General features: G+C 41.4%; 1 protein-coding gene across 3 annotated transcripts in view; it reads right to left on the bottom strand.

Annotated features, from left to right (window-relative positions):
* The window catches only part of map3k3 (mitogen-activated protein kinase kinase kinase 3), a 172,678-nt gene that overhangs the window by 5,720 nt on the left and 143,338 nt on the right, over window positions 1-23,620 (bottom strand). For 2 of the 3 annotated variants that reach the window (XM_059955770.1, XM_059955771.1), the window contains one exon: window positions 3,612-3,789. The exons of the other annotated variant lie outside the window; for it this stretch is intronic. In XM_059955770.1, the coding sequence (XP_059811753.1) occupies window positions 3,612-3,789 (178 nt within the window). The remainder of the gene's footprint in view (window positions 1-3,611; window positions 3,790-23,620) is intronic. 3 annotated transcript variants of the gene reach the window in all.

Here is a 23,620-nt window from a genome sequence, read left to right as displayed (position 1 = left end):
TGATCTTATGTACCACATTCATTGCTTGGACTAAAGAGAAGAGTTTTGCATTACGAATCCAAGCCAGCATGCTGCTTATTTGACTGTGATTTCATGAAACTCCACTAGGTGCTGCTTTAATACCATGGAGTACCATATGTTAATGATGTAAATACCTACAGATTTTCCACAAACCCCTGGACTCGTCAATTGTTAGAGACTGTGAATTCTTCCCTTGTGAACTGAGAAACTGTGCAGCAACAAGACATTCATGTACTGAATTTATTGTTTCATTCAAATGCAATCTCCTTTGATAACTGGTCTAGCTTCCACAGTTTTCTCGCCAGGATTTCTTGGTGGCAGCTATTGAGCTGACCTTGCACCTTATTTTTGAGGCCCTCTGAGGTTTACCATGTCTGATTTAGGGCTGAATCAGCTTATTACCTGACCATCAGTTGGTACTTGCAACTTTATTCCCTCATGCGGAAACTGCCAGCTTACCAAAAACCCATTGGGGGCGGGGGGCAGGGGTGTGTGGTTTAGTGTCATAGTGCACAGAAGCAGGCCATTCGGCCATCTAACCACACCAAACAGTGATGCCTAGTTCCACTGACCTGCAACTGGACCATAGGCCTCTATACCCCTCTCATCCAAACCTCTCTTAAAAGTGGCAATCAAACCTGCCGAAGGTGTTATAGTCTTTTTTTAAGATCACCCCGCTGGAAATTAACTTAAAAGTAATGCAGGTCTACCCCATCAGCAAGTTGCTTATTGGCAGGGAAACTGAAGTAGCTGGACTTAGTGCGGCTTGCACTGCTGTCTGTGTCAAAGGCACGCTGGAGGAGTCGGTGTGCAGTCTAACAGTAAGTGATTGTCTTGGTCACTTGTCTTGTGATTGCACGACCCTGTTGGGTATTGTTCTAAATGGACTTCCCTCAATTTTGAGGCTGTGCTCTCTGGTCCTAGACTCCCCAACTATAGGAAACATCCTCTCCACATCTACTCTATTGAGCCCTTTGAATATTTGATAGGTTTTAATGAAACCTACCACCCAGGACATGCCCTCTTCTCATTGCTAACATCAGGAAGGAGGTACAGAAGCCTGAAGGCACACACTCAACAATTCAGGAACAACTTCTTCCCCTCTGTACAGTAATTCACGTTTGTCACTCTATTATTATGTATTGCAATGTACTGCTGTCAAAAATAAAACAAACTTCATAACATGTGCTGGTCATATTAAACCTGATTCTGAAATCAGACCCCCCCTCCCCCCCACAATTCTAAACTCCAGTGAGTACAGGCCCTAAGCCACCAAATGCTCCTCAAACATTAACCCTTTCATTCCCAGGATCATTCCTGTAAATCTCCTCTGGACCCTAGAAACAGAAAACCTACAGCACAATACAGGCTGTGCCAATGCTATGTCCCACAATGCTGTGCCGAACATGTGCTTACTTTAGAAATTACCTAGATTACCCATAGCCCTCTATTTTTCTAAGCTCTGTGGACCTATCCAGGAGCCTCTTAAAAGACCCTATCGTATCCGCCTCCACCACCGTTGCCAGCAGCCCATTCCACGCACGCAACACTGTCTGCGTAAAAAAACTTACTCCTGAATCTCTGTACTTACTTCCAAGCATCTTAAAACTGTGCCCTCTCATGTTAGCCATTTCAGCCCTGGGAAAAAGCCTCTGACTATCCACACAATCAATGCCTCTCATCATCTTATACACCTCTATCAGGTCACCTCTCACCCTCTGCCGCTCCAAGGAGAAAAGGCCGAGTTCACTCAACCTATTCTCATAAGGCATGTTCCCCAATCCAGGCATCATCCTTGTAAATCTCCACTGTACCCTTTCTATAGTTTCCACATCCTTCCTGTAGTGAGGTGACCAGAACTGAGCACAGTACTCCAAGTGGGGTCTGATCAGGGTCCTATGTAGCTTTAACATCACCTCTCGGCTCTTGAACCCAATCCCACGGTTGAAGGAGAACAATACACCGTATGCCTTCTTAACCACACAGTCACTCTGCGCAGCAGCTTTGAGTGTCCTATGGACTCTGACCCCAAGATATCTCTGATCCTCGACATTGCCAAGAGTCTTACCATTAGTACTATATTCTGCCATCCTATTTGACCTACCAAAATGAACCACCTCACACTTATCTGGGTTGAACTCTATCTGCCACTTCTCAGCCCAGTTTTGCATCCTATCAATGTCCCACTGTAACCTCTGACAGCCCTCCACACTTATCCACAAGACCCCCAACCTTTGTGTCATCAGCATATTTACTAACCCATCCCTCCACTTCTTCATCCAAGTCATTTATAAAAATCATGAAGAGTAGGGGTCCCAGAACAGATCTCTGAGGCACACCATTGGTCACACATCTTCATGCAGAATACAGCACAGAACAGGCCTTCCTGATCCTTTGAGCCAAGCCACGCCACCCAGCAACACACTGATTTAATCCTAGCGTAATCACGGGACAATTTACGATCACCAATTAACCAGCAAGTCAGTATGTAATTGGACTGTGGGAGGAAACCAGAGTACCTGGAAGAAGCACACATGCACATGGGAAGGAATGTACAAACTTGCTTACAGAGGTTGTTGGAATGCCCTGAGCTGTAACAGCATCGCAGTAACCGCTACACTACCATGGAACACCAGTCCTCTCAAAATGAACACGAACATTGCATTTATCTTCCTCACCACTGACTCAACCTGCAAGTTAACCTTCAGAGAAACCTGCACGAGGACTCTCAGGTCCCTTTGCGTCTCTGATCTTTGAATGTTCTCCCTGTTTAGGCAATAGACAATACCTTTATTCCTTCTACCAAAGTGCATGACCATACACTTCCTGACATATCTGCCACTGCTTTGCCCATTCTCCTAATCTGTCTAAGTCCTTCTGTAGCACCTCTACTTCCTCAAAACTACCTGCCCCACCACCTATCTGCAAACTTGGCCACAAAGCCAACAATTCTGTCAGCCAAACCACTGACATATAATGTAAAAAGTGGTCCCAATACCATCCCCTGCAGAACACGAGTCACCAGCAGCCAACCAGAAATGTCTCCCTTTATTCCTACTCTTTGCTTTCAGCCAATCTTTCCTGCAATATCATGGGCTCTTATCTTGTTTAGCAGCCTCATGCGCGGCACCTTGTCAAAAGCCTTCTGAAAATCCAAATAAACATCCACTGACTCCCCTTTGTCTATCCTGCCTGTTATTTCCTCAAAGAATTCCCAACAGATTAGTCAAGTAAGATTTCCCCTTGAGGAAACCATGTTGACTTTGGCCTTTTTATCGTGCACCTCCAAGTACTGTGAAATTTCACCCTTAATAAAGGATTCCAACATCTTCCTTACCACTGAAGTCAGGCTAATTGGCCTATAATTTCCTCCCTTCTTAAAGAGTGGAGTGATATTTGCAATTTTCCAAACCTCCAAAACCATTCCTGAATCTGGTGATTCTTGAAAGATCATTACTCGTGCCTCCACAATCTCTTCAGCCACCTCTTTCAGAACCCTGGGGTGTAGTCCATCTGGTCCTGGCCACTTCTTAGATTAATAATGTTTCTGCTGTATAGCAGTGACAAATGATAAGTCCACATCTACTTACCACACATCAGCTTTCCTTCCATAGCCTTCACCACTGATAACCTCTGGGCTCATCCAGTACGGTGTCCCAGTGACTGAGCGAATCCCTGTCCCTGACATGCATATTGTCTGCAGTCGTTTGCTTGCTCCAAAGTCACCCAGCTTTACATTTCCTGCAGAATCTCGCAGGATGTTAGCTCCTGGAACCAGATTGGAGACAACATGAAACATTAAAGAGCACTGCCGATGGAGAAAAAACATTCAAGATAAAAAGATAGGACCTTAAAAAACAGAGTTTAGGGTTACACAATGCCATAGCTATGACATGGCATCAGCTCTGCATCTCACCCTTTCACAGTGACGTGGAGAAGTAAAAGAAATCAACGTGGCATCTGGTTTTGCTAAGTTAAGTGTCTGCATCAGCATGTGTCTGCTTATGTGCAATGTACGGGGAACAGTTTGGAAGAAACAATTTCTATATATTCTGGAACTCCTTCATTACTTTTAAAAATCACTCAATCATAGAAATTATGACACAAGATGCCATTATGTCATTGCGCAGCCAAATCCTACCATTCTGCAAGTTCCAGCTCTGCCAAGTCAGGTATGTATCCAAGCACTTTTTAAATGTGATGAGGGCTTTGGCCTCCAACACCCTTTCAGGCAGAGCTCCAGATCTCCACTGCCTGCTAGCTGAAAATAAATATCCTCAGCACCCTTCTAATCCTTGCACTGATTACCATAAATCTACATCCTCAGCTTTAGCCTCCTCTGCTAAGGTAAACAGGCCTCTCCCTCAGCCTTGCAACTAAATCTTCTCTCAGCCTCCTCTGATCCAGAGAAAACCCATCAACAATCTTTTCTTTTAACCACAATTTTCCAGTGCTGGCAGTATCCTCATACTGTAAATTCCCACTTCAATAATCTTTTCTGTGATGTGGTTCTCAAGCCATGAGCTAACTGGTGATATATGGAGTTCTAACATTACCTGCTTGCCCTTGCACCCAGCCCTATGCACTTGTCAAAATGCATTACCTCTTATTTCTCTGAATAAAACTACATTTATCATTTTTCAGGTCAACTGATCAAGCCATCTCTATAGTCCTGCTGTCTCTAGCTTCCCCCTTGCTGTTTTAATCAGCTGTAACCTTCTTAAATCATACTCGTGAAATCCTCAGGTTCTGTCGGCTGTGTAAGTTTAGGGAAGAGAATCTCCGGCCCCACCAGATGTATGAGATTGAGGTGCAAATCCTCCTGTTTGTGTGCATGCTGTGTGATGTGACACCCTGTTACAAATCAGTACCACGAAATAATAGACAGTACACCATACGCAATTAAACAATTTAGCTTTATAATTCTTAATTTAGTTAGTAAAGTAAAACAAAAAGAAAAGGGCCCATTTTAATGAAACAGTCTAATGTACACGAGTTGGAGCTCACGGTTTCTCCTCCGTCGATCCTCCTTCGATTTCCCCGGGATTGGTCGACTCCCGGCCCCGCTCCAAGTCCACTCCTTTCTGGTGTCCACGACCTCTCTCTGTTCTGGCATCTTCTCTCCCCATCTTCCACCGAATGAAAGACCCAGATTGCCTCGGTCTCAGGCACCAAGCACGAAAACACCTTCCTCTCATTAGACGGTTCACATTCCAAAGCCCACATTATCTCTAACCATAACCCAGTCACTGCTTCTACAGAAAGACCATTACATTAACAGTGAAACCTTTCCCAGGGCGTTACACTCTTATAATGAAATTATTAAACATATCACAAAGCCCAAAAGCATTCTGACAGGCTGCATCACTGTCTGGTATTGGAGGGGCTACTGCACAGGACTGAAAGAAGCTGCAAAGGGCTGTAAATTTAGTCAGCTCCATTTTGGGCACTAGCCTACAAAGTACCCAGGATATCTTCAAGGAGTGGTGTCTCAGAAAGGCAGCATCCATTATTAAGGACCTCCAGCACCCAGGGCATGCCCTTTTCTCACTGTTACCATCAGGTAGGAGGTACAGAAGCCTGAAGGCACACACTCAGCAATTCAGGAACAGCTTCTTCCCCTCTGCCATCCGATTCCTAAACAGACATTGAACCAGTGAACACCACCTTACTTTTTAAAAATATATTATTTGTTTTTTCACGATTTTAATCTATTCAATATATGTTTTTTATGAGTGCTGAACAGACCTGATGGAAATGGGGGCCCAGAGTTAACCCCCCCTCCCTTGGGAACTATGCTGCTAATGAGAGAGAGATGAAGAACAGAGGTAGAGGCATCTGCTACAGGAGGGAGGGAGAGGGAGAGGCAGAGGGAGAGGGAGAGGGAGAGAGAGAGACTGTTGATTTATGTATTATGGCTCTTCACTGATTATTTACCTTTCGCTACAAGGACGTTTCTTTGCTCATTAACATTCCTGAGGAGTCAGCAGGAGTGGCCTGGTTTGATGGACATATTGAGTTGATGGATGGCTGATACCCCGTCAGTGGGGATAAAAGACGGGTCTGGGGAGACACCCTCAGACACACCAGTGGACACTGAAAGAGTGTTGTGCACCCACAGGAAGGTGGGGTCTTCGAGGACCGAATCAGGAGATCGGTCACAAAGCTGACAGTGTTACAACAGGTCCGGGGGTGGAGCGGCTTGTGTGTGTGTCCACTCATGCCAGAGTGATGAGTCCACCACAGAAGAACGGTCTAGCCGAGAACGGAGGGGTCATAACCGAATGACCACAACAGTACAATGGAATAAGAAGACAACAGAAGGTTTGCAGGCTGCAGCTGTTCAATCTCTTGCTCGCTCTCTCTCTCTCTCTCTCCAACAACTGCAACACAACAACAACTACCTCAGCACGAACTGAACTGAATTTTATATTCTTCTATGACAATTCATTTACCCCTAGACATTGATAGAGCTTGTTTCTTATTATTGATTATTCCTACAATACTGTGTTTATTATTGCTAACCTGTTATATATGTATATTTGCATTTTTGACATTCTATTGCTTAGTTTACTAATAAACACCTTTAGTTACAGTACCACCAGACTCTAACGTATCTTTCCATTTCTGCTGGTCTGTTAACCCAGTTACAGGGTACGTAACACGTTATACTGTAATTGTTTTACTTATATTTTTTCTTCTAAATTATCATGTATTGCATTGAACTGCTACTGCCAAGCTAACAAATTTCAGACACATGCCAGTGATAATAAACCCGATTCTGATTCTGAAGACAGGCTGAAAGGAATGCCATTAGTAATAACCTTATGGACATTAAAATACCTATCAACCATCAAAGTCAAGTTTATTGCCAAATGCACATGTGCAATGAAAAACTTACTTGAAACAGCATCACAGGCACACATTAAAAATGCAGCATTTACAAAAAAAAACAAACTACACACAGCTTGTACAATAAAGAACAAATTAAAACAAAATCCATTGTGGTGCAAAGTGGCCAAAGTGTTGCTATACTGAGGTAGTGATTGTGCACATTTGTTCAAGAACTGAATGTTTGAAGGGAAGCAGCTGCTCTTGAACCTGGTGGTGTGGGATTTCAGCTTCTGTATCTCCTAGCCAATGGAAGTGGTGAGAAGATGGCATGGCCTGGATGGTGGGGATCTTTGATGGTAGAGTTTTGCTTTCTTGAGGCAACGCCTCATGTAGATGCCTTTGATGGATAGAAGGGTTGTGGCCCTTATGCATTGGGCTTGAATCCACTACTTCCATATGATCCCACACATAACACTCCATGAAACAACCAGCTAAGACACTTTTAACAGTACACCTGTAGACCTCTATTAGTGTTCAATGATGTGCCGAATCTCCTTAACTTTTAATTAAAATAAAAATGCTGGCACGGCTTCCTTGCAATTGCATCTATGTGCTGGACCCAGGACAGGTCATCCTTTTGCTTTCTACCACTGAGCAGATTTCCTTTGAATTCCCGGAGTTTTTACAATTTTGACTAGCCTGTCGCATGCCTTGAGTACATCAAATACATAAGTACATTGCTTCCTTGGCCTTTCCTGTAACTTCAAAAAAAAACCTTGATTATCATATATATTTTTTCTAAATGAAGGTTTAGACGGTACCTCAGAACTGATTCCAATAATTCACCCATCACTCAAGTTAAAATTACCTGATTAGTAAATAACTGGCTTATTCTTTCTCTCTTTAAAATCATCTTTAAAGAATAGGACATTATAACCCAAAGCAAAATACTGTACATACTGGGAATTGAGAGTGAAAACAGAAGATGAACTTGTTCAGAATGTCAGACAGGATGCAAAGTTTCAGAAAAGTGACCTCTTGTTAGCTTATCCTCTGGCACCATCCCTGCAGCTAGAGTGGAATGAAAAGTAATGGACAGAGCCTCTACAATTTTTTTCTTGCTGCATTTAAATAGCTTAGGATAGATTTCAAATGAGTCTGGTCATTTAGCCACTCGGAAAAATACAAGAAACCTCTTAAAACCTTTCCTACCGCAGCACATCTCACCCAGTATTTCATGTACTTTACCACAATACTGGCAGCTTCCCAATCTTTTGTGAAAACATCTGGCTTCCTCCAAAGATGTGTGGGATGGTGGGTTAATTGGATACTGTAAATTGTCCCTGGTGTGTAGGTGAGTAGCAGAAACTGGGAGCAGTTGCTAAGGGAAAAAAAAGGAGTTAATGTAGGATTGGTGCAAATGGGTGGTTGATGGTCAGCATAGACTCAATGGGCTGAAGGGCTTGTTCTGTGTTGTCTGTCTGTGACTATGACAGCTACATTAACAACCTACCTGCAACTTCCAGCTCCACACACAAACGGGGTTTTTGATTGCAACAAGCTATATAATATTTTCCTGAACACAAGAGATTCTGCAGTTGCTGAAAATCTCACACACACACACACACGGAGGAACTCAGCAGGTCCGGTAGAATCTATGGAAATGAATAAACAGTCGACATTTCAGCCTGAGACCCTTCTTCAGAACTGGAAAGGAAGGGGGAAGAAGCCAGAAAAGGTGAGGGAGGGAAAGGAGGACAATGTAGAAGGTGGTAGGTGAAGATCACAGAGGGGGAGCAGTGAGAGAGGGTCTCACAGAACTCCTGTTGAAGAGACGATTTAAACTTTTCAAGGCAGACATCCCTCAACGAAACTTTGCAGTGAAGCAGCAAATCATAAACACAAAAGATTCTGCAGATGCTGGAAATCCAGAACAACACACACAAAATGCTGCAGGAACTCAGCAGGTCAGGCATTCATTGAAAGGTCTCGGTCCGAAACATCAACTATATATTCATTTCCATAGATGCTGCCTGACCTGATGAATTCCTCTAGCATTTTGTGGATGTTGCTTAATACTTTCCTGGTTTTTCCCACGTATTAAATGCCAGTGGAATTTTTTTCCATGCCTGTTTTTTTTCTAATTTTCCCTTTAAACTCACTCTAACAGTGCTTTTTGCATATGAAACCCAAGAGTCTTGTTTAACTTCCTTCACTTCCTTGAGGTTACACTATGGGGACTCCAAATTTCCCAGTCGCACTTTTAATTTTGTCAGAATATGCTATCCAGAACATGCAAAGTTAAATGCTCCCATTGGTCTGAGACTGATTTACATTCAAACAGCTGTTTCCAGTCTGCTTTTGCTGAGTCACTTCTAATTCTAGTAAAATTGGCCTCACTCCAATTTAAAACATTTAATGCTGTTTTGCCTTTATATTTTTCCATAACTTTGCTGTCTGGCTGAACTATGACGAATACCACAAAAGTGCTGACCCACTGATATTCTTTCCATCTGCTGTTTCAAGCCCTAGAACTAAGTTCAAAATTGCTGCCCCCCACCCCCTTCTTGGGCTTGCTACATTGTTAGCTGGAAAAAGTTAGAGGTTAAATAAGAATTCTCTGCCTTCCTCACTGACTGAATCCTATGCCATACATAGGTAACTGAAATTTCTCATTACTATTACCATAGTGCTTTTGCTCTTTTTACCACCTTTAAACTGTTTGAAGGTCTAACTTCAAATAGCTATGGCTGTAGATAAGATTTTAAACTAAATAGGGTTGCCAAAATGAAATTAAATATGTGCAGGAAAAGAGAATGGTATATTGGTTTCCACTGTAAGAGGTTTTGAGCACAAGCCTAGATATTCTTGATCTATTTAGAGCCCTGGTGAGCCAGCATCTAGAATATTGTGTACAGGACAGGATCACCACCCAGGAAGGACATACTTGCATTGGAGGGAATGCAATCAAGATTCAGCAGAATGATTTCTGGAATGGTATGTTTGAAACACAAAGAGATTAAACAAATAAGGCAGCCTGTATTCCAGAGTTAGATGAATGGCGTCACTGGAATGTACAGGCCTCAATATGGTAAATGCGGAGTTAATGTCTTCCCTGGTTGGAGTTTTTAGAAACGGGGATCAGAGTTTCACAAAACAGAGTCATTGACCATTCAAAGATGGAACGCAATTTTTTTGCCTGGTGAACCTTTGGAATTTATAACCTAAGAGGGCTGGAGGCTTTAGTAACTGAGCATATTCAAGAACAAATATTGATAGGGTTTTAGAAATGTATGGAATCAAAGGATGTGGGGTCAGCACAGGGAACCAGTGCTGAGATGGATCAGCTGATGAATGGTGGAACAGGCACAAGAGACCAATCCTGCTTAGGCTGTTTAATGTTATCTTTCACAGCTGTAATCGTTTCATACCCAATAAATGTCGCTTATCCACTTTTCTTTAATCCCCTATCTATCTTTTCTGAAAGCCCAAAACATTTCATTACCATTTCTATTACACTAAGGCACATTTCAATGATGGCTAAATTATCACCTTTCCATGTATCCACATCTGCATTATTCACCATATTTCTTGCAATGACCTATGTACCGTTCAGCACTACCTTATTGTCTTCTTTCCACACTCTCACATCCCTGCCTTCCACACTTGCCCACCATTTTTCTGCTTTCCTTCTCCAGTTCAGCTTTACTCTTTCTGGATCGCTGCTCAGCTAGTTTAAATCCTCCCAAACATCACAAGCAAACCTACCCCCAAGGATTAAATACAGATAATGCTGGAAACAAATCAGGCAGCATTTGTGAAGCTTTGGATGTTTTGGATTGAATGCCTTGATCAGAACAGGAGAAGAAAAAAACAAGTTAGCTTTAAATTGCAGGGAAAATGGGGTGGGATGGAAAGGACAAAGGGAGAATATTTGATAAGGAGAGGCCAGGGTTGCCGTGGATAGGTTATAGGTGGTTATCTGGTCAATGGGTTAATAAGGACAGTTAGGAAAAAAACAAAATGAACAAAAGCTGTGAAATAAGTGCAGATAGAGTTTGAGAAAACAAAAGCATTAGCAATTTATGAAATGCAGATGTCTAGTGGTCAGACTGTGCTAATGAAGGAAGAAAAACTGAGCCAAGACCATAGATGAAAGAGCAGGAGAAATGACCAGACAGACAGAGAAAACAAGTTACCCAAGGTTAGATTTCATATTGAGTCCAAAAAGCTGCATTATGCCTGGATAGAAGATGAGATACTGCACCTCAATCTTATGTTGGGCTTTGTGAAAACAATGCAGCTGGATCAGAGTGTAAATGGGATGGGAAATTAAAATGGCAGGTAACAGGGAGTAACTACATTCAGTCCCCAAGGGTGACTCGGAGCTATCAATTGCCTGCCAGCTTAACTCTCCATTGACATCCTGCTGTTTTCAGGAATCTGCAGACCCACACTCTAAGACGTCTTTCCTCACATATACTTTCTGGCATCTCAATACTTTGTATTTGCTTTCATTGATATCTCTGCCAAACACTTCACATTACCACACATCCCCACAACATTCTACCCTAATTTCTTGCACCTATTTGTGTTACCTCACAATTCTCTGGACTGAATTTTACTTGTCAGATCTCTGCTGACTCAACCTTAATGTTAACTGGCTGAGGTCTGCAGCTTTCACCCTCATGATCACCACTTGGATCATTATATTATTACAAATTTTCATTTAATCATGCTTCTAAATCTAAAACATTGAGGTCTGTCATAAAAAGCAGATGTGGTTCAGAAACAAGCCCCATGGAAAACTCTGTAGTAAAATTCTATTCAAAAGAACACCCATTGACTATTTTCCTTTGATCACTGCTACTGGACCAATTTTTCATGCAATGTCTCACTTTCTGACCACATTCCCTTGTGGGATCTATTCAAAAACATTGCCAAAATTCAGATAGACTATATTAAGCATGTCACCTGAAATGACCATCCAAATTCCTCCTCAAAAAAAAGTGCAATCAAGTCAGTCATGAACGTCCCTCAACAAATCTACGTCCTTCAATAAAAAGGGAGTGAGAAACTTTTTGAAAGGACGTCTGACAAGGCCTGAGGATAGGAACCACTTACTTCAGTTTTCAAGAAGAACACAAATCTCAGTTTGGTAGTCAGATGCTTAATGGGAATCAGTTGAAGTTAGAGGTGGAAGAGGTTGCGGTAGAAAAGGCTGGGAAAGAACATGGAGATGAATAATGAAGGCTTGGAAGGGCATAATGCCAAGAAAGAAAGTGCTGATTTAAGCTTTGGCACATTGGGAAAAGCAGTAGAGAGTTTCATAATGTAGACATCAATGGACTCAAGATTTTTTGGTTGAAAGTTAAGGTGAAGAGGATTTAAAAGAAAACGTTTTAAAAAATTTATTCATTTATAGGATGCGGGCGTCGCCAGCTAAGCCAGCATTTATTGCCCATTCCAAGTTGCTCTTGAGAAAGTGGTGATAAGCTGCCATCTTGAACTGCTGCAGTAGGTGCACCCACAGCGCTGTTAGGGAGGGAATTCCATGATTTTGACCCAGCGGCCATGAAGAAACGGCAATATGTTTCCAAGTCAGGATGATGAGCGACTTGGATTGGGATTTCCAAGTGGTGGTGTTCCTAGGTATCTGCTGTTCTCGTCCTTCTAGATGGTTGTGGGTCTGGAAGGTGCTGCCTTAGGAACTTTGTTGTGCAGTTGCAATGCATCTTGTAGATAGTACACACTGCTGCAACTGTACTTTGACAGTGGAGGGATTGGATGTTTGTGGAAGGGGTACCAGTCAAGTGGGCTGCCTTGTACTGGATGGTGTCAAGCTTCTCAAGTGTTGATGGAGTTGCACTCATCCAGGCGAGTGGCGAGTTCTCCATTACCCTCCTGACCTGAGCCTTGTAGATGGTGGACAGGCTTTGGGGAGTCAGGAGGTGAGTTAAACTATGCAGGATTTTTAACCTTTGACCTGGTGCTCTGGTAGCCACAGTGTTTATACGGCTAGACCAGTTCAGTTTCCTGTCAATGGTAGCCCCCAGGATGCTGATAGTAGGGGATTCAGTGATGGTGATGCCACTGAATGTCAAGGGACAATGGTTAGAGCCTCTCTTATTGGAGATGGTCATTGCCTGGCACTTGCGTTGCTCGAATGTTACTTGCCACTTGTCAACCCAAACCTGGATATTGTCCAGGCCCTGCTGCATTTGGGTACGAACTGCTTCACTATCTGAGGAATCACAAATGGTGCAGAACATTGTGCAGTCATCTGTGAACATCCACACTTCTGACCTTATGACGGAAGGAAAGCCATTGATGAAGCAGCTGAAGATGGTTGGTTCTTGGACACTTCCCTGAGGAACTTCTGCAGTGATGTCCTGAGGATGAGATGATCGACCTCCAATCACCACAACCATCTTCCTTTGTGTCAGGTACGATTCCAACCAGCAGAGGGTTTTCCCCCTAATTCCCATTGACTGCGTTTTAGCTAGGGTACCATGATACCATACTCTGTCAAATGCTGCCTTGATGTCGAGGGCTATCACTCTCACCTCACCTCTGGTATTTAGCTTTCTGGTCCATGTTTGGACCAACAAGGTGATAAGGTCAGGAACTGAGTGGGCATCCATGAACAGGTTACTGCTGAGTAAGTGCTGCATGATCGCACTGTTGATGACCCCTTCCATTACTTTGCTGATGATTGAGAGTAGGCTGATAGAGCATTAATTGGCTGGGTTGGACTTGTCAGGTTTTTTGTGTATAGGTCATACCTGGGCAATTTTCCACATTGCCTGGTAGATGCTGGTGTTGTAGCAATATAGAAGACATTTGAAATAGATTTGATTCATAGAGTCATAGAAAACTACAGCACCGAAACTAAACAGGCCCTTTGGCCCATCTAGTCCATGCCAAGTCATTTAAATTGCCTAGTCCCATTGACCTGCATCCGAACTATAGTCTTCTGTACCCCTCCCATCCATGTATCTATCCAAACTTCTCTTTAACACTGAAATTGACCCCACATCCACCACTTGTGCTGGTCACTTGTTCCACAATCTCACCACCATCTGTGTGAAGTTTTCCCTCATGTTCCCCTTAAACATTTCACCCTTAACCCATGACCTCTAGTTGGTGTGTCACCCAACCTCAGAGGAAAAAGTCTGCTTGCATTTACCCTATCCATACCCCACATATAGCTGGCCGGTGGTGTAGTGGCATCAGCACTGGATTTCAAGGCGAGTGGTCCCAGGTTCGATGCATAGGACCGAAAGAAGCTGCAGGGGGTTGTAAATTTAGTTGGTGCCATCTTGGGTACGAGCCTACAAAATACACAGGACATCTTCAAGGAGCAGTGTCTCAGAAAGGCAGTGTCCATTATTAAGGACCCCCAGCAACCAGGGCATGCCTTTTTCTCACTGTTACCATCAGGTAGGAGGTACAGAAGCCTGAAGGCACACACTCAGCAATTCAGAAACAGCTTCTTCCCCTCTGTCATCCGATTTCTAAATGGACATTGAACCCGTGAACACTACTGTTTTTGCACAATTTAAAATCTATTCAATGTATACTGTAATTTATTTATTATTTTTTTTTCTTCTATATTATGTATTGCATTGAACTGTTGCTGTAGCAAATTACACGACACATGCCGGTGATAATAAACTTGATTCTGATTAGTTAGCAATGATAAGAACCAAGTTATGAGAGGCTACATGCAGCTGATTTCAAGAGTTTAAAGGAGAGATGGGTGAGATGGAATAGAATAAGTCAGCTAAAAGCAGCCAAAGAGGCAGGAGAAAAGGACAAAAACAACAACTTAAATCAAAATAAAATATCCCAAGGCACTTCACAGAAGCATTATCACATTAAAATCTAACTGGGGCACGTAAAGGGCATACATGAACAAGACTTGCAGGCAGAGTTTACAAAGAGCTTTAAAGAAAGAAAATAAGAAGGGTGGAGAGAATGGTCGAAGAAATTCCAAAACTTTGGGTTTGGCAGCTTAAGACACTGCAGCCAATGGGAGCCATTGAAAGGCCAGAGATGGAGGAGTGCAGAAATATCTCAGAAGGTTGTGGACTGAAGTGGATTATATAGACAGAAAAAAGGTGAGCCATGGATGTATTTGTAAAACAAGTGAATTTTAAAAATTAAAGAGTTGTTTAATGGGAAGATAACAAGTGAATTGTACACAAGGACTTTAATAATAAAGCTTTAGGCATTAGCTTGGCCAAAAGATTGTTGGAATGGTCAGGTCTGAAAGCAACAAGAGTTTGGATAAGATTTAATAATAGGGAAAAAAAACAGGTTAGGTTAGCTAGATTGGGTTCTTGCTTCAGAAGTTTGGGCTGATCATAAGGGCAAGGTGAGGAAGGCATCTCTCTCTCTCTCTCTCTCTCACACGACAGTTAGGATAAAGAGGCTTCCAGCACATCTGATGGTTTCAGTCTAGAGCCGAAGACTAAAACAGTCACCAGTGCTGAGCTCTTTAGGACTTCAGGAGGAAACCGAAAGTTCATGAGCTAGTGCTCATCAGGGGATCAGAGGTGGAGAAGGTCAGCAGATTTAAATTCTTCAGTGTTATTATTTCAGAGCACCTGTCCTGGGCCCGGCACATGAATGTCATTACGAAGTAAGCACAACAGTGCCTCTACTTCCTTAGAAGTTTGCAAAGTATGACATCTAAAACTTTGACAAACTTCTAGAAATGTGTGGTGGAGAGTATATTGACTGGTTACATCATGGCCTGGTATGGAAACACCGATGCCCTTGAATGGAAAAGCCTACAAAAATTAGTGGATATGGCCCAGTCCATCATGGGTAAAGCCCTCTCCACCACTGAGCACATCTACACGGAGCACTGTCACAGGAAAACAGCAACCATCATTGAGGACCCCGACCATCCAGGCCATGCTCTCTTTTTATTGCTACAATCAGGAAGGTGGTACAGGATCCACAGTACCAAGTTTAGGAAAAGTTATTACCCCTCACCCATCAGTTTCTTGAACCAGAGCAGATAACTTCACTCATCCTATCACTGAACTAGACTCACTTTCAAGCACTCTTCATCTTATGCTCTTAACATTTATTGTTTATTTATTTATTTATTATTATTATTCTTTTTGGATTTGCAGTCTTTTTTTGCAAATTTGTTGTTTGTCCATCTTGTTGGGTGTGGTCTTTCATTGATTCTGCTGGATTTCTTGGATTTCCTGTGATTGCCCACAAGAAAATTGAATTTCAGAGTTGTACATAGTGACATATATGTACGTTGATAATAAATTTACTTTGAATTTGAACTATTATGCCTAAAGGAAGACTAGAAATTTTGGCAAGGACTCTTAAGATTCATTCCAGAGAACTTATTAAATACACAGCAAGCTCAAGACTACATAGGTATTTTGAAAGGCACTGGCTAATTAAAGACAGCTAGCATAGATTTGTTAATGGAAGGTTGTGCCTGATCAAGGCTTTCAATTTTTGGAAGTGATAATAAAGTGTTAATGAGAGTGAAGTATTTCATGTAGTTTTCCTAGATTTTAGAGGTGTATTTGAAGATGTTAAGAATTGGATTTAAAAATTAACTCAGTGCGAGAAATCAAAGGGACTGAGTTCCTGAAATGCTGTGTGGAAGGTAGCTGCAAATGACTGAAGACCATGTCTTTTGCTTTTTGTGATTATATGTGGTTGACTTGGACCGAGGTGTGGTAGCTATGAGTAAATTTGATGATGATACCAAAATTGTTAACATGATTATCAGAGAGGAAGTTTGTTCTTGGCTGCATAAAGTCATTGGTCAATTGGCTAGCTGGGCATGTTTTTCTGATATAGGAGGAGATCATTTAGCCCATGTAGTATTATGATGTCTTCTCAGAGCAAGTGGGGGAAATAGCATTATTTCCAGGCAACCTATTCTCTCAGGTGCCCATTAACTCCCCATTGATAATCTGACCACCATCAACACTGCAAATAAATCACAGTAGCCAATTAACCGAGCAACCAACAAGTGTTCACTATGTAGGAGGAAACCAGTGGAGAAAATCCACAGTCATAGCTAGAACAAGCAAACCCCACACGGAGAGCATTGGAAATCAGGATCAAACCTGGTCTCTAAGGCTGAGTAATGATACGCTATCTATTGTATCATTGTTCCACATAACAGTGACAAATAGAATTCATTCTAGAGAAATACACGGTATGTAGGTGGGAAGGGCAAAGCAGGAAAATGAATAAATGTTAAGTAGCGGTATACTAAAAGTGCAGAGAAAATAAGTGCTTTCGGGAGAATATCCACAAATAATTGAAGGTACGACAGCTTATAGTGCACTTGCCTCTATCAGCCAAGGTAAAGAAAGACTATGCTAGAACTTTATGGAATAGTAGTCAGACCAAGTTAGAATACGGGACAGATCCTTGTTCCATACTCCAGAAAGGATGAAATTTTGCTAGAGAATGTGCAAAGGAGATTTGAGGATTTGGCAGGAGTGGAACTTTGTCATTATGAGGCAACACTGAGTAGGCACTGGCTCTTGCCTTTTAATCAAGATCAAGAACATTATTTGGGGTTTAGACAATGTGAAGAGGAAGGCAGTGAGGTCAATACCTAGAAGGCAAAGTTTTAAGTTAATTGGTGGCTGCACCGGCTTGGAGTTGAGGACAGGATCTCTAATTCAGAACAGTGCGGGCTTTGAGTCTCCTGCTTGAAAGTGTGATTGGAGTTAAAAATACTCAGTACATGTAAACAACTCCTGGATGAGCACTGAGGAGACTTGAATCTGGGAAGTGAGATTAACCGAAACAGCATGGACATAATGTTCTGCTCATAAGCCAAACATTCTTATGACTACAACCTGAGTGTCCATCCTTCAATATGTAAATCTGAACAGAAGTGGTGGCTGAATGTCGAACAAGGAGAGCACGAAGAGTGAAACTGCAACAGAATCCAATCATAGCTTCCAATACACACAAAGAGAACATTTTCCAAGTTTGAACTACAAGTTTTGACTGATCAGAAACCTTGACTAACTTAACGTTCTCTAATACAAGGTGGGGCAAATTAGAAGCAGCGCTCCTATTGACATTAAGCTAGTATCAGCGAACTTGATAAATCGTGGGAGATTTCTGATTTGTATTGACCCAAGTGGCACCCTCACTTCCCAAAACAAAATCATGCATTGCGTTTTTTTTTACAATAACATGTCTCCCTTTAGATTCCAAGAAAACTTCTTACAGAAACCATGCATGGTAAACAACTCAGGTCACAGCAACCCACAGAACAGTGCTCACAAACAATCATGTTGTTTCCTACTTGCTCCAAGGCAGATTGCAAATGAAAGGAGAAAGAAATTCAAAACATTTTATTCCCCCCAGAGATTTCAACAGTTTCATTTATTGTACACAACTTATATAACAAAGTATTAAGCAACACCCTCTCAGTTGATTTTTGTTATTTAATTTGGCAATTCAGTTAGATCTTGCAGAATTACATTTCAATGCCAATTACCTGACCTTGGCCTATCGCAGAAACTGTCCAATAGTGACCGCTAAAATTAATTTCTTGCCTTCTCTAGTAGAGAAGATCAAGTTTTATCAAATTAGACTACTGCACATTGCCACAAAAGTACATTGGCTAATTCAGACTTGAGAGAATAGCAGCTGTATGGTCAAGTATTCCATTTGGAAACAAATTGGTTAAAAAAAAACTAAATGCTAAACAGCAAACTGCAAAGGAAAAATTGTCATGGGAAAGTACTGAACTGCCATTCAGAACCATTTCCTGGTGATAGCTACATTGCACTTCAGATGTACAAGTTCTTCGTCACAATGAATAAAGTGGGGATGAGGGAACAGTTTGCTAACCATTAATCAGACCAGATTACAAGCAGCTAAATGTTGTTGACAATGGTAATGTCACCAGTTTGCTTGTGGATATATTTGCATGTCTATGCCATCAACAGGTTGTGCATGCCCATCAATGAACTCCACTAAAGAGCAAATGGAAAAACAAATTGCAAGCAGAATCTACAAAACTGTAAAAAGTGCTTAAAATAAAAAAAAGGTTCACCACATAGAGATGCCATATAACTTGATATAATGCAGTGCACTAACATATCATGGCAGTGTAAGAATTTTAATTCATTTTAATAGAAACCAAAAAAAAGTCAGATTGTCATAAAATATACCTAATCCAAATACTTTGAAGAAATAAGTTTGTTCACTGCATCTAGTTGGACCCATAAGTAGCTCCAGTCCCACATCTGTGCAGTCAGCATTTAAACTTCCAATGAACTGGTTAAACTATTTGGATACACCAAACAGCTACAAATACAGACTACAGCAAAGCGTGGAATAGCTTTTAGCATTCAGAGGGGAGTGGGAGCACTGGGCCCAGCCTCTGATCCTTCCTCCAAATCCTCCCTTGCCCCACTCCTCCCCCCACCTTGTTACTCTTCCTAATATAAATCTCTATCTTATACATTGCTAAGTTAGTTTGAGTTCTTAAAATGGTTTGCGGACAAATTTCTAGAAGAATGCGTCATGATTCCACCAAGAAACAGTTTATTTCAGACTTCAAATCTGTATTAGGGCAAGGTTAATTAGTAATCCTATAATATAGGACCCCCTAAGGAGATGTGGCCACATTATGACAGACTTGTAAACTAAATGTTCTGGATGGGAATGGCATAATGTAGGGGAGAAAGGGGAAATTTCAAATGTTAGCAAGGAAGGCAAGATGATGGTGCATGGGTAATGATTAGCTGTGAGAATTAGTGTACAATGATAATACTGCAGCAGCTAATAATGTCAAGGTAAAAGAGGTGGTCATATTAAATTACCGACTCTTTTCAGAATATTTGTAGCAAGAGCAATAAATTGATGTCACCAGTGGTGATACTTGGCTACTAAGAAGTAAATCTGAATATTGCAAGATGTTTAAGATTTCAGAATAAAAAACAGAAAGGAAAAGGTTGGTACAATTGCGGATGGACAACTGAAAATAATGACATTAAGTCAGCAATGAGAAAACGATTGTCTATAGACTATTCTCACTGTATTATTTCAGTTTTCCACCTATACTTACTTGACTGGCTCTGGTTTAAGTAGTTGCAATGTGAGATCCCAAGCTCTTGCATTGTATCACATCCAATGAAGACAACCCCCCCTCCCCCTACACCCTCAACTAGCCCAAGACCCACTATTCATTAACATTCCCTAGAATCCTACCATTTACAGTGTATGTCCGGTCCTGTAAAATGCATCACCTTGCATTTATCATGATTACATTCATCCGTCATAGCTCTACTCAACTTTCCAGCTGAACCACTGGTTATGGACTTCCTGTTCAAATGAAGCAACTTTCCATCACCCTGTCTCCTATTACCAAGTCAATTTTGAATCTACCTTGGCAGCTTGCCCTGAATCCTCATCTCTTGGATCAGCCAACCATGTAGGATCTGGTCAAAGGCCTTGTTAAACTCCATGCAAACAACATTTACAGCACTGCCCTCATCCGTCGGCTTAGACATCTCTTCAAAAAAGTTAGTGAGACAGGATTTCCCATGAAAGTACCTCAATAGCTTTCCTGCCGCTGATGTAAGAATGCAGTTATTCAACTTTTTCAAAGAAACATTTACTAACCTCCAGTAGCTTCGTGCTTCACCTGTGGTTAACATAAATGCAAACATCTCCATCAGACCCCAGCAATTCCCTCCTTTGCCTGGGATAAATCTCATCTGGCCTTAGGGTATTATTCACCTTCAGGCACTTCATAACATCCAGTATGTCCTCTTTCTTCATGCTCTAGAACAGGGGATCCCAACCTGATGTCCATGGACCCCTTGCTTAATGGTGGGGCCCATGGCATAAAAAGGGTTCATAACCCCGATCTTGAATATCACCACCCCTTTCTCTGACCTGTCTATCTCATCTTTCTCTTTGGTGATGGCAGATAAGAAGTATTTAAGACCTTGCTCAGCCCTTGATTCCATGTATAGATTGCCCTTCTGGGTCCCTACTCATTCCTGGTTACCCATTTGCTGTGGACATACCTGCAAAATATCTTGGGGTTCTTTGTGATCTTGTCTGCCAGTGATATTTTGGGTCCCCTCTTTGCCCTAACCTTTATTTAAGTGCTCTTCCATATACTCAATATTCCTCAAGGGAATTTCCTGTTTACTGTTGCCTATATCTGTCATATGCGTTCTTTGTTTTTCTTCAAACTCTTAATATCCCTCATCATCCAGGGTTTCCTAAACTTGCTATCTTTAACTGTTCACAGGAACATGCTGGTTGTGAACGCTAACTGTTTTGTCTAAAACAAAGTATTGCTTAATTTTCTTCACTGACACTTTCATCATTTGACTGCCCTTATTTCAGTACAACACCTTGTCAAGTAGAACTCAAAAAATAAACATCCTCAGATGCACTGGACAAATTTCTACTCATCCAAGCACTTTGCACTAAAGTGCTCGTCAATATTCCTGATTACAATAACCCTATTGCTGCCTATGGATCTCCTCACTTCTACGAACTAAGTACACCCTATCCTCATTATCTGCGTCTTCAGACAATGCAGATTCATAGTTATACGTCGAACCATTTCTACCAACTTCTCCTTATATGCGTCCAAAACTCAGTTATGCGAGGCTGTTGGGATGAGAAGCACCGCTTTCCCGCCAATACAAGTCACTTGCGCACGCCTCACAGTCTCACTCCTGCCAGTCTCGCATTGGTTTTGGCAGTGTGGATGTACGATCTTGCGCTCTTAAACTTTTGTTGTTATTACCTACGGTGCACTGATATTGTGCTTGAAATATTTAAGTATGCCTCCTAAGAGTTCTATGTCAAGTCCTGGGCCATCAGCCAAGCAGCAGAGAACCACTTTAACACTTGAAAAGTAGTTGGAAATTATAAACAGGGCCACTTCAGGTGAAGGTAACATTGCTCTGGGATGCTACTTCAGCCTGGGTGAGTCCACGATCAGAAACATAAAGAAAAATGCTGAGAAAGTAAGAAGTGCAGTGATTGATTCATCATAAATGTCTTCAAAGATTGTTACCAAAGTGCATAACCCGATTATGACAAAAATGGAGAAAATGTTGAGTTTATACATTGAGCATGAAACAAAGAAAAAACAACACTCAGTTCCGATCATCTTCGTGTGAAAGCTTTGGAAATTGATGGTCGCCTTTGTTCAGAGGCTAGTGAGGAAGTATCAAGTGATATTGTTAGCTTTAATGCAAGTAGGGCATGGTTTTCTAAGTTAGTTAATTGTCACAGGCTTCACAACTTAGCTGTGCGTGGTGACCAAGCTAGTGCTGACCACGAAGCTGCTGAACACTACCCTTTGCAGTTGCGGGCTATGATAGCTGAGGCATCACACCAAAGCAGGTGTTTAACGCAGATGAGACCGGGCTTTTTTGGAAGTGTATGCCGAAACGCACTTACATAAGTAAGGATGAAAAGACTGCGGCAGGTTTCAAGGCAGCAAAGGATAGGTTGACTCTGCTTATGTGTTCCAATGCCAAAGGAGACTGTAAGATGAAGCCTCTCTTAGTTTACCATTCACTAAACCCCTGTGCTCTTAATGATTTATTATGTTGAATATTACCTTAAATTGATTAAATATAATATGAATGTTGCCTTGTGGTACTGCTTTTGTGTCATATTGGTATGAAAATGTGAATAAATTACAGATAAAACATATTTAGGAAGCCCTCCAGAACACATCCCTATTTTCTCCATTTAAATATTTATTCACATTATGCATTTTCCATACTATGCATACTATGAGGAACATATCCCCTGCATATAATGAAGATAGGCTGTATATGAATAATTAGGGTAGACAGTGAACGACAATTTTTTGATAATCAAATATTGGATTATTGCCATTTTACTCTACATTCCACTGACAACTAAAGACTTCAAGCAAAATTAATAACATCCTTAAATTTAGTCATGGATCTATTGATTTGAAAGCTAATACTTACAGTTGCTAGCAATGCCTGGGGATAGGATAAATTTTACAAGCCAGCAACAAAAATGACCAAAACAAACTGATAATAGAGGAAGGGAGTGCATAGAAGACAAAACATTACAATTTGGAATTGAAGGAATACACCAAAAATTGCAGGCTCTTCCAAAAAAATAGAAAAGTTGCAATCTCTAAATGCCAAAGGTGCAGAAGGAATTATAATGGGCTAATAAGCAAATAGAGGCATTTAATATCTTTCATTTACTTTGTGGCAGAAGACAGATTAAATGTAGCAGAAATATTGACAAGCCAGATATTAACTAATGTTAATAAAGTGAATGCAAATAAAGAGTACTAAAGTCTGACTAAATTCCAGATCTGACTGGGTTCTCAGAAGTGGCTGCAAATATGCTGCATGCATTAGTGATATTCCAAAATTCCAGGAATTCTAAAATAGACCTGGCCCCAAATTTCATGGCATATGCTGGTGATATTAAACTTGATTCTGATTGCAAAGTAATAAATGTAACATTGCAATTAAAAAAAGGGAAAAAATGTAAAGCACTATAGCGCAGGCAGCTTGATTCTAGATGTTGGAATATTGCCAGCACTTATTATTAATATCACAAACAAGAGAGAAAATCTGCAGATGCTGGAAATCCGAGCAACATACACAAAATGCTGGAGGAACTCAGCAGGCCAGGCAGCATTTTTGTGTTTATTATTAATATAGTAAATATCATTAAGACAGACATAATAGCATTTGCCAGTCAA

The sequence above is a fragment of the Hypanus sabinus genome, chromosome X1 (assembly GCF_030144855.1).
Source record: "Hypanus sabinus isolate sHypSab1 chromosome X1, sHypSab1.hap1, whole genome shotgun sequence".
NCBI classification, from domain to species: domain Eukaryota; kingdom Metazoa; phylum Chordata; class Chondrichthyes; order Myliobatiformes; family Dasyatidae; genus Hypanus; species Hypanus sabinus.
The sequence above is the reverse complement of the archived record's forward strand: the minus strand, read 5'-3'. Positions and strand labels throughout refer to the sequence as shown.